Source organism: Taurulus bubalis, assembly GCF_910589615.1.
Source record: "Taurulus bubalis genome assembly, chromosome: 6".
NCBI lineage: Eukaryota > Metazoa > Chordata > Actinopteri > Perciformes > Cottidae > Taurulus > Taurulus bubalis.
Window position 1 is genome coordinate 20,762,415 of NC_136594.1, and position 12,521 is coordinate 20,774,935.

The 12,521-nt window shown below is 40.6% G+C and overlaps 1 protein-coding gene across 1 annotated transcript in view; it reads right to left on the reverse strand.

Annotated features, from left to right (window-relative positions):
* The window catches only part of LOC306738017 (cytoplasmic phosphatidylinositol transfer protein 1-like), a gene marked incomplete at its 5' end in the record, with an annotated part of 62,263 nt that overhangs the window by 15,003 nt on the left and 34,739 nt on the right, over positions 1–12,521 (reverse strand). Inside the window, one exon of the mRNA XM_079219847.1 lies at positions 1,492–1,640. Within this exon, the coding sequence (XP_079075973.1) occupies positions 1,492–1,640 (149 nt within the window). The remainder of the gene's footprint in view (positions 1–1,491; positions 1,641–12,521) is intronic.

Below are 12,521 nucleotides of genomic sequence, written 5' to 3' on the forward strand. Positions count from 1 at the left end.
CATTGCCTATATTCTGTTCTTTTGAGCACATATTTTTCTTGCTTTTTTCATACCAGTGGTTTTTATGGGACTGTCCTGTAATGGGGTCATCAGTATCAACATGTTTAGTTGGCTTCCCTGACAGAACGCAGAAACGTCTCTATACAAATAACTTTTCATGACAGGCCTGAATAAGGCCTGTCCACCCTGAGAAAGGACCGTTTTAACTGAACAAAAAGTCAGCTATGCTTTGTCTACAGATGTAAATGGACATGTATGCTGAGTTTGGATTCATTCTTTATAATGGAAAATGTGAATCCCCTCAAGGAAAACAAATAATAAATAAATAAAAATACATCTATTGGGAAATAAATTAACTGGCCTGAAGCACTCAAATACACAGTAGACACTTAAACATAGAAGGTGAAACGGTTTTAACATGTCAAGGAAGCTGTCATGGAACAGTCCATACAACAATTGTTACAATGTAACTTGTTCATAAAAAATTCTGTTTTCATATTTCATATTTGTATTAAATGCATTGCAAATTTCCTGCAAATACCTGAATGGAAGCCCAACATGTTTCTGTAAGCTCCCTCTCCTCTCCTCTGAAGAACAGCGCTGTGCTGACTCAGCATAATTAGTTCTCTAGCATAGCGAACGCTGACACAGGCATTTGTGCTTAAAAACAAATGGTGTGCAGCATCTCTGTCCCCCTCTCTATTCTCTCTCTCTTACTGTTTTTTTTTTCCTTTCTCTTACGCTGTCCTTTATTTTTCTTCACAAATGTTCCATCATCTCTCTTTGATTTATGTGGGTCGAACAAAACTGTGTGTTTGAGTGTGCGTGCAAGGTTCACACAAGCGTCTGCATGTTATGCAGTGAGAAGCATCAGTATGGGGTGATATAACTGTGATGGAAACCTGCTAGTAAAAACCTGCAGTGATCAGCATGTGTGTATATGTGTGTTTGCAAACCTTTACAGCCTCATCAAATGTCTAAATGTTATCTTAGACTGTTGATATGCTGATATACACTAGAGTAAACTCCATGTTTTTCCAGCTCTGGGAAAAGTCATGCCTATGGATTCAAATTGAAGAAGTTCAGAAACAAGAGATTGAGTCTCAGATGGAGAGCAAGCCGTAAAGGCTGTAAGGACTTTAAAGTACCAGTTACTAAGCTCATTACAGTAGCGTTTATCTTCTGCAGTTTCGTGATCTCTTTTATTGTATTTTAGTTTCAGTTCTTAGGTTGTGCTCTGTTCAGCCATAGTGGCTTATGATCAACTTTCTACCTCCTGTGGACCAGAGGATTCCGTCGAAGAAAGATATCAAATATGGAAAGTATCACAAACTGGCTACAGGCTCCACCCCAAGGCTCCTCCCATGGTTTAAGTGTTACACTCTAGAGACACTTCCTTTAACACATGTTAAAGGAAGTGCCAGTAGAGTGCAACACTTAAACCATTCATCTATTTTGGACAACAAAGTAGAAATGTGGCATTCCACTGACCTGTTGAGGTAGACTCTTTTCTCTGTGAACTGTCCTTGGCCGTGCGCCGGATCTTCGAACGGTTCGTTCTGGACGACCTCCACTCCTTCCCCTCTATCGCTCTGCTCGTGGCTGTGTTTACTGATCATGTACAGCTGCCCGATCTGGTACTGCAAGATAGAAGAGTCAGACAGGGTAAGTTCACTTACGACTGTCAGGAACTGGAGGCTGAGACAGAGATAACGATGCAAACACTGATAGTGATAAAGCACTTGCAATCAGAAAGTAATTAGGCGCCACTTTTGCGTATGAACTCGCCATGGAATTAAATCCAAAGCTAATGAAGCACGGACATCATTTCATTTGCAGCATGTTTTTATTTCCATTGTAAAAGCAGAACAAAAGTGTATTTATAACTAATACTGATAATGCAAAAATATCTGAAGCAATGCATCAGTTTTAAATAATAATCATTGAGATAATTTCACTATTTGAATATAAATGCTGCCGTTTTTTAATCATGAATGTAATTTCAGGGTTCAGTCCCATGAGATTCTAAACTACCGTGCTCCTTTCTATATTTCTGCCCTCAGGCCGACAGAAAGTGTGAAACTGAACTCCTCGACAATGTAAAAAGCAAATGCTTGGATGTGTTTCACCATGAATTATGTGTCTGCTTGGCCACGAGTCACACTCATTTATTTATTGGCTTATATTCCAGACTTAGCTGAGAAAAAGGCCAGAAAATTAAATAAAGTCATGTGAGCTTCTGCAGCCACAATGCTTCTTCAATGAAAGGCCAGACTTCCTGTTTGTTTCTGGTTGAGCTTCTTCTGTTCTAATGATCAGGACGTTTGTACACATTGGAATGTGTTCAGTAAATGAAATACTCTGATCACACAATAACAGCTTAGATACCCTTCAGCATGATCACTTTATTCAAGCAATAAACCGTGGATTGACTTTCTGCTTTTGATCTTTAATCTTCTAATTCCAAAGCTTCCGTTGGTGACAAAAGACCAAGGACTCGAAAAAATATGGAAATGAATGAAGGATTTCAAAGAGAGAGAAAAGGTGCTGACTGAGGAGCATCAAAGGAGGGAAACTGGAGGAGTTTTAATGAGAAGGAGGGGCAGACGTTAAATAAATCAAAGACACAATCGTTTGTCGAAAATGTCCAGTTGTGGTTCTTTTCCATAAGTAAGAGAATAAAAAGATAAGGAAAAAATGAGGTGTAAAAGAGAAGAAAAAAAGATGGTTCAGCGATGGCAAGTGATGTTCGTAATCCTTGTATTTGTTATTAAGCTGTGAACGAGTGACGCTGTTTCCTGCTCAGTCACCATATGCTCCTCTCCTCCACACATTTGCTTCAGTTCAAACAGAAATCTCAGAAGTGAGACGTGTTGGGCGCTGGTAATGAAAGAGAGCTAAATCAACTCTATTGCCCTGGATTCCACTTTGCCTCTTTTCTTGACCTTTACCTATTGCCTGAGCTGCGAAATGCTGTCAGGGGAAAATGTGAGGTGCTCGACCCAAAATAGCACCCGAGGGGACACAGCACCTAGCTTCAGTAAATTCAATAGAATAAGTATCCAAATAAAGAAACGAGAGGATTGTATTAAAAATAAAAATAAAAAAATTAGCTGAATAATAAAAAGGTCACAATGTCCAGCTGCATTAACAATGCAAATCAACATATTTGGCCGAATATATGACTTATTCAGTGGATGCATGACGGTCAGTTGTGTTTGGCATTCAATGCAATAAGATAGTATGTTTAACACTATACATTTTCCAATATAACTAATGGTCTAAAATAAAAATCTCCAATCATCTTTCCTGAGTGTTTACAATACATGTTCTATGATTATTGTAATGCTCAAAGGGGCTTTTATTGTCTGGAGACAAGAGTGTAATCATCTGAAAATAGATGCTCCCACCAGAGCCAAGAGGCTTCAACCTGCTGTAGGACACGGCTGATGAATTAGAATAGCTTGAGATTAACGCTGATTAATTCAAGTATGGTACAGGCAATACAAATCACCCTTTTCCTGTTGGTCTAAATCCTGCCGTTTAATGAAAGGAAGCAGTAATCTAAAACCATCAGTTAATCATGGACACGCATGCACATTCAAATCTGGGTCAGAAAGGGTCAAATTTACAGTATGGACAGACACACAGTTAACTTACTATTATGTACATTTGACTCTCTCACAACATATTAAAAACCATTCGTTAAATCATTGCTATTGGATATTAAAATCCACAAGCAATGAAAAACCACCGTCAACCCACTAGTCATGTGTTTCCCAGTATGTGTAAGTCCACAGAGCAAAGGTGCTACAGCTGGGTTTGTGACCTTCAATGCATAGGTGTGTACATAATGTATAGCCAACGATGGCGGGTGTCGGAATGTTCCATACATTCCTCAACAGCACGTCAACAAAGCTTCTGCCTTATTATGTACACAATCTATGCATTAAAAGGTCACAGTCCGAGCCGCAGCACCTTGGCTCTGTGTCCTCAAAGGTATTGTAGACTAGCTTCACTGTGAAACTTTGAAAGGGCAGCGACGCAATGACTCACTTCCTGTGCATCTGTTCCCTCCAAGGCCGCCGCTCTACAGACAATGGTTTACGTGTAAGATTGTGTTGTCAAAGAAAGACACACAAAACACCAGGCCTGAAGAAGGTTGTCTGAGCACAACATTCCTCAAATAGAAAACCAGACACCGCAGCAGGTTAAGATCGGAGACGAGCCAAAGTGTTTGGCTGATCTCTGCCCCAGTGAGGAACATGTTTACACAGTAACAGCAATGAAGCGCTACAAAACCAAAGATAAATTGGAGCGAGAAACTACTTGTTGTTTGTCGAGCAAATAAGCCAAACACTTGAAATACTTCCATTAATTCTTCAGCTTAAAAGGTCAAATTACACATTATATCTGGTTTAGAGCTCCTCAAGAAATAGTGATAAACCCCTTACAATCACAAATCATCATTTCACATATTTTAGATTTACATCACATTTGAATTAGTGAGTTTCAAACGTGCTGGTGGTAGAGGGCGAACCAATTAATCAGGGCGATTAATACCATTTTTTGGAATAAACGGCGCCAGCCTATGTCTGTGCTCGCGAGGCTGATTAGTGTACGTCTGCAGACATATCTGCCGGCAGCCTGTGTCAATTTCACCATTCTACGAACAGATATCAGTGGGTTTTGTTCTCTGAAAATTAAAGGGAAACTCTGGTAAACGTGCCTATGGTACTGGGTGTAATGTTACCGAAGATAAACTAGCGCACTATATTTAATTGGCCCCTCTTAATAACATACAATGTTTACCCACACACTCACAAACAGAACCTGAAACTGAATTTTCATTTAAGTTAAGCAATGTTGTGTCTTGTGTATCGATATCAGCACTAAATATCGGCCATTGGTCGCCCTGTTCTCTAATTATTGACATCGGCCACTGAAAATCCCATATCATTCGACCGCTAGCTGGTATTAGGACAGAACCAGACCAGATGTTTCCTCTCATCTGCAACGCCGGACTCTAAGATGACGCCTCTTCACTTCAAGGACGTACAAATGCAATCTTCTCGCGATTTATCGAAGGCCAGTTGTGAATTGGGTCTTGACATTCTATTGTTTAAGTGAGTCCCCTGAAAAAAAGTTTGGGAATCACTGATACATATTATATAAGTTGCGCTTAAAAAAAAAGTAAAAACCTACTTGATCAGCAGTGGAGCAAATTCAAGTAGCCACTAAAAAGTTCAGCAGTAGTTCAGTAAGTGCAGTAGAGTGGAGGGCTGCCATGCTAAAAGATTATGAAATGCATCAAGCAAAAGGACATTTTCAGCACTAATGGCACACCTAAAGTGGTTAATAACATTTTGAGTGGTGGCAGGATCAGCTCTGAAATGACCCGCATCAGTGTAAGGCTCTGCACAGCACTGCCAGTACCGCCGTTCTGACATTAATGACCAGTCTCCCAAATGTTATCTAATACTGATACAGGGGCAGCCCGGTTGTGTTTTAGTGACCAGCCTTGGGCGTCTAAGTACTTTAATACAGTCTGCCAGTAAGGTGCTCCTTCTGACCGTCACAATAAATAAAAGATAGGGATGTCATGTAGATCAGCACTGAATATCTACACGCTCTCAAATATGTATTAAAAATAACTTATGTAATTCAATGTTAAAAATGGAAAAGAGCCTCTGCCCACTTGTTTTCATTTATTAATGCAGCATATATGAGCTGAAGTTATTACAACACCACTCATATCTTAGTATCAGCCAGAACAAATTGCATAATGTGTCCTTTTAGCATCACCTTCTGTCGATTCAGCCTCCTTTTTATCTTTAATCGCAGCCACATCAGCTCCATTAATAAAAAGTTCACCTTTTTCGTTGAATTTTCGAAAGCAAAGGCAGCGTTTCTAAAAACAGATCTGGGCTGTGGCGAGCCTGCCAGGTGAAGAGCTACTGTAAATAATGCAGATGCCCCCCTTCCCTCTTGTTCATGCTATTTACAAAATTAAACTGGGGAGTGGGGTCGATTTATTGACATTGAGTCAGAGGACAAGCTGGAGGACAAGGGAGCAGAAGGAGGGTTTTTGTGAGTCCTCTGCTATTGTGTGAGGACAAAGTTGAAGAAAGTGAGCGAGAGGTGCAGACGGACATAGAGAGGCGTAACGGGTTGATACGTGGTTACAGAGGCAGTGAAGTGTGACATCAGTCTAATTTAACGTCAGTTTGGACGAGAGATGTCCTTTTCCATTCGCTTCTTCACCCCGATGAGCTCTAGCGGTCATCAACTTCTAAAAATATTAAGGGCGTGCATACATTAACTCTTCTGGGGGCTGGTGCGATGATTTGAAAGGTTTGAGGACACCGTGATGGATGTGCTCGACCAGCCTACACAGATATATTAGGGAAGGTTTTCACAACAACAAATAAAAGCTTGTACTGACTGGTTGAATAAACCTATTATCCCCCCCCTGAAGCAAAACAGGCAATCACTTCAGACAACGCCGCTGCGCTGAAGTAGTACTAACCGTCTCTTGTCTAGAGTCTTCACAGCGTGATCGATCATTTAGCTGCATGACGCAGCCGGCACAAAGAGGCCAGTACTTGCCTCGTCTTTATTCGATTTGTCTGATGACGGGGCACTCTGGTTTGTTGTTGCTCATTAATCAGTGTCAATAAACTGGAGTGTGTTGTCATCATCACCCACTATTACGGGGTTCTGGTTGAGGTCGGTATCCCCCCGCTGCGTTCTGATGGGGGTGAGATCTAAAACTAAAGTTGTGTGTCCTGCTTGGTAGTGTGATTACAAACACTTGTGTAAACCATTGTGTAAAGGTGACCTTGGTAATTTCACATTGCACAAATACACATAAGGAGTCAAGACAAACTGGATTTCAGTTTCATCAACGGTATTCATCTGCGCTCCTTGTGAAGTGTAAATACTACGGTTTCCAACAAGGCTGCTGTTTATCAGATGTAATATTTCTCTTTGGCACAAACTTAAACCTTTGGTGTCTGTCATACCCCTCTCTTCCCTGTGTCCTTGTTTGTTAGTGGTTCTGTCATGGGGGCCCGTTGTTCTGAGATGCTCCAGATTTCAAATACACCACATTTTGACCTCACAGATTCATAATGATATCGCTGTGTAGTTTTCAATCAAATAAATGAATACAGTTATTTATTTGCATCCAGCATGATGATCCAACATAATGATACTCACAGTCAGTCTCTTATCTGACATTATTTAAATTATTCACATTTCATTTTTCAATCTAGTTCAATTTCCTCTCATTTATTTCTGCCCAGCTGAAGTGTTGCTATGTAATAGCAAAGGCCTTGCCAACCAGGAGAAACTGGTTGATTCACTGCGATCTCTCAAAGCGCTTCAGCACAAATAGCTTCATGCATTAACAACAAAAAAAACGAGAAAAAAAAAACGATGTAGTACTGCTCACTTTTCCGAGGCCTTAAAAAGGTCTAGACTGGTTGTCAGACGTACGTAATATGAATAAACAACATTGCAGCGTTAAGCTGTATCAATCAATACGCGGTCTATCTGGACTCCCTCAGCATTTCTGTGCAGTCGATAATGCTACAACACCATCCTCGAGAAAGTGCAGTGGTCAGTAAAGCTGCAGAACGGTTGTTGAGGGCGACGAGAATGGAGACAAAGGGAAGAAAAGAGAGCAACAAATATTAAGTGGATTAAACAGTGGATGGTAAAAATGATGAATCAGCAGACAGAGAAGAGGGCATAGGAGGAAGGTGAGAGGAAGGAAAGAAACAGTAGAAAGGGAGGAGTTATGATTAGAAGGCTGCACATCACTGTATAGCACTACATTGCCAGGGCTCAGTGTATAAAGGATGGGGAGTGGGAACTCAAATTAAAGAAGGCAATAGACCAAGACAGATGAGGATGATGGAAGAAAGATGAGAATCATTTCATGTCCACTGAGAGATGATCTCTCTCTCTCTCTCATCATTCTGTGCGACAATCTCACTCGTCAAAGATATGGAGGTCTCGCGGAACGGGTTCACTCAGACACACAGTGATGATGGGAGCTTTTCAAGTTTTGATAGTATGTTGACGTGGGACCTTGGATGGGACCAATTATTTAAACAGTTCAGCCAGTAAAGCCTGAGTTCAGTCTATTGTTGTAACATGTATCTAAAAGTAAGGGTAACGCATCATCTTTTATAGAACCTAAATATATGTTTACTTGTCTGTTGTTTTACCATTGTGGTATTTTTTTATTCTTAAGACTGGTGGAATATGTTGTGTGTTTAAAAGAAGTGGAAACCACCCATCCTGCACAAACCAGAATTGGTAACAATACAAATGATCGTTTCTGATAGATATCCCAATGTTTCACATCAAGCCCAGCCCCCAGCTGCTTTTCCGTCAAGCTGTCAGAGCCACCATGGTGCCCACACTATCACTAAATGCGCTCTCTGAACAAATATCAAAACAAAGAAGCGATTACATGGGAAGCAGACGAAGGGTCTACAATATGCATTTGAAGGGTATATTCAGGATGTCAAACTGATCCAGCAGTGAAAACAGGTTATATAAATATATATACATATAAGTTCCTGTGAAGCCGGGTAGGTCTTTAGTGTCACTGTTACAATCACTAAAAAGCAAAAGCAGCATGTATACATTCAGTATAACTTTTCGGAGCTAGCGATGCTATGCTATGCTACGATTGGCCAATCTGCGTTCGAGGGGCGGGGCTTAGCAAAAGGCCAATTGAGTTTCTATAACGCATCAGACAAAGTTGAAGGCTGACCTAAAGCTGCCCTAACAACATACTGTGACATTTTTAAGTTGCTTATTGTCGGCCATTCCATCTCATTAGAACCGTGATTGTATCCGTGACAGGGTAAAAAAATGCTCTCATCAACAGGTTTAGCAGCTCAGATGGGCTTCTAATTTAGCGAGCTGATTTGTTTAACTTTTAGGGTAATCATTCTTTACTGCTAATGCAACTTTTCAGTGGATGTTAGCGACTGACAAATAAGAAATTACATGCACCATTTAGTGTGAAAAGCTATAAGAATGAAAGCTATTGTTAAATTCTGCCAGATGTTATCCTAGTTGGATACACTTTTGCTTTCACACAACTAATTGGTTCTTTTGACTGAGCGCAAATTACACAGGTTGGAATGAAATTTGCATTCACAAATGAGACTCATCATAGTCTGAGGGAGACACGTAATACGAGCAAAATGGCTCCCACCAGAGGGAGGCAGTAATACCTAGAGGAAATAGCAGCATTTTACCAAATAAATCAAAGAAAAAGACATTCTTTAACATAGGATAAATTATCTCTTCTACATTATATTTGAAAACATAACTTTGGCAGAATAACTCTGCCTACAGAAGTCCTCGACATCAGCCAAAGACTGAGGCCAGTGAGGGCTTAATTAACCTACAGTCAAACACCACTGCACCTCGGCACCCAAGTCAGCACACCTCTCCATTTGAAGACCACTGTGAAGGAGCCTAATAGCTACACTAATAGCTCCTCTAATCACTGTGTTCCACTGGTGCAGGGAGGGCCATGCTAATGCCCCCCGGGAGCACCATGGCAGCCCAACAAAGGGACCCTTTTTTGCGCTTGGAAGGTAAACACTGTTGTGTCAGAGTATCTTTGCAAAATGAAACCATTTTTGCCGCAGAGCTCACGTGATTTCACTTGCTCATGTTGTGCCTGAAAGAGTGGAACGGCTATGGAGATCACTGTGAAAGCATAAAAATAATCCATGGCTCACAGCTTGTAAAAATGAGATCAGTGTGCTTTCCTTGGTTACCCAGTGAATCAGTCTGTGTGGGAAGCACGTATGTACACAGTGCTATTACGATCACACGTTGACGACCTGTGGTAACGCAAGCAGAAAGGTGGATTATTCTTTTATTCATAGTAATCTTTAAAACATCACATCTTAATAACAGTACTCAACTCCTACTTTTGTATAACTCCTGAGGATCAAGACTGAGACCAGTTAATGGAAATCCAATTTGTTTTGCAGATATTATTTTCTTTTTATAGTCTGTATTAGGCACATGGCTCATATACTTATCTTAAATTGCTACCGGTTTCAGAGCAGCAATCTCAATGAGCCCATGGGGAGTTAATGCTCTTAGCAGTATTAGAGTATCATTCATTCGTTCAATCTGTAGCCATTTACTTGCCTACTATGTTGTTTTTAAGTGGTGTACTTCCGGTGCCGCTGATTACACATTTTAGATCCATACTTTAAACCCACTGCCTCAAAAAAAAAGTCGCAAAACACAACCCAATGGGGACAGTCTTGAGCCATGTAAATGTTATTACTGGACTATCAAACGCTGAAGCGTTGAAACGATGCCCACCTGTTGACTTAAAAGAATAAAAGTGCACCCCCTGATCCCCGTTCTCTACCTGAAGATGTAACACTGTCATGACAACGTTGTGAGATCTGATCAGTCTCTCATAAAGTAGATGTCATGGGGCCAGGATTGATGCTGGGGCAGGTCGGGGCACTCGCTAAAAACAAATGAGCACGTCAAATTCTGAGGGAAATCTTGAACATCAAATAATTGGAAAAAAATAACCTGGTTCTTTATCAGCTATTCCCACCCTCACACACACTCGGCCCTTCATACTGATGGATGGATGCATTAACAGGGTAATAGGGGTTTGAGTAATGAAGGACTACGGTGGGAATGTGGACAGAGGCGCAACATTAGCCCAGACTGAGTTGACCGAGATCAGGAAACAAATGAGAGAATAAAGCCTTGCTGCTGGAACACACCAATATGGCCGAGAAATCACTTCAAAAGAAAATATCATGCTTTGATCTTTCCCTTGTGACTTTCACTGGCTCTAACCGGTGACCCCAGAGTTAACCCGGGGACTGAGTGACCTTGTTAGAGCCATGAAACGGCAATTTGTTCAAACAGCTCAATCATTTGTTGGTTTACCAGGAAACAGTGTTTATTTCCATCCCGTTGGAATTGTGGCTAAAAACTGTGTGAGCCAACAAACTGCCAGAATATGTGTCCAAAGAATCAGCCTCTAGTCCAACAAACACTTTTTATGCCAACATTCATAACACGCCTACATTCAACACACACAGTTTTTCGCTCACTATTTCTTTCTTAAATAAGAAATATATAAAACAGGTCTGTTTTCAGCACTGAGCACATTTCAGATAATTCGTTTTTTTATTGTTTATTTATCTTAAGTGGTAGAATGAATTCTCAATCTATGAAGGAACTCTTAATCCTTCGCTTTTGTTCAGTTTTCCAAATCAATAGATTCCCAGTTACACAGTTTTCCCTCGACACCGTACACACCCTGAAAATGGAAATACAAAATAAAAACTTGAATCTCTTCCTTGAGTTTGTAGCTCGGATTGCATTCTTTTGAGCCTTTCATTCATCCATCTATTACACACATGCACTTAAATGCATACATGCACAATCGCATACTGCTGGCACCGCTATGGGCCCATCACTTTGCAGTTTCATTAAATATGGTGGCAAAGGCAGACACACACACACAAATCTTCTTCCCCCCGTTTTCAGCTCATTTAATCAACTGGGCAGCAGTGTGCAGTGCACTGGGCTGCTCTCTCAAGATAAGATTATCCTTCGACAGTCGATAGGTGGACCAGGAGTGTAATTACCGTATATGTATGTACGTATGAAAGCAAGAGAGAGTAGACAGAAAGGCCAAGAAAACAAGACAACAAAATGATTTAAAGATGATGATTGCGTGAGTGACAAAAGACAACAGGCAAGTCCTCAGTGTTGCCCAGCCTGAACAATGTGAGCGCCATAAAACACAAGAAAGCAGTGTGCAGGCCAGGGAAACTTCTGCAGTAAATCTCTGTCCTAACCTTTAACAAGAAGCATCACAGTTCTCACACCCGGTCTGCTGCCTTTCCTGTTGTTTTATTGGCAAAGCCAACCTGTTATTTAGGAAAGCCAAAGAATGTGAGAAATTAAAACCTAATTTCATAGACAGGAATGAGCATTTTTACAGATTTTTCACCTTTTGTCATAGATAACTAGCGACTAAAACCTGTTAATTTGTGAATAAAGCTTTGCACTTGCTTGCGGTGGTTTTTGCCTTTGTCAGAAAAGAGTTGATGCGCTAAATAGATTATGGAAGCTTTGCCTTTGTCGGATAATTTTAACGTATAGCGAACATTTAACTCACATGACTGATCAGCCGTTTCTGCCGTCTGCGTCTTCTTGAATAATCCAATAACGTGTGAATGCTCGTCTTTGTCTCCAGTGAGAATTGAACGGCCAATAGTAGCATTTTATCGTATTTATTTGTGTTCGCCAACAACCTAAAATACAGTTAAGGCTTATAGAAGTGCCATTACTTTTGCAAGAATTTTGTCATGAGTTGTTGACACTTTTCACTCAGACCATAAATGTCAGCCTGCGGATCAGGACGATTCATCCTCTGTGTACCATGAATGTCTTAATAAAAATAGAAAATACTCAATCTAGTTTTATCC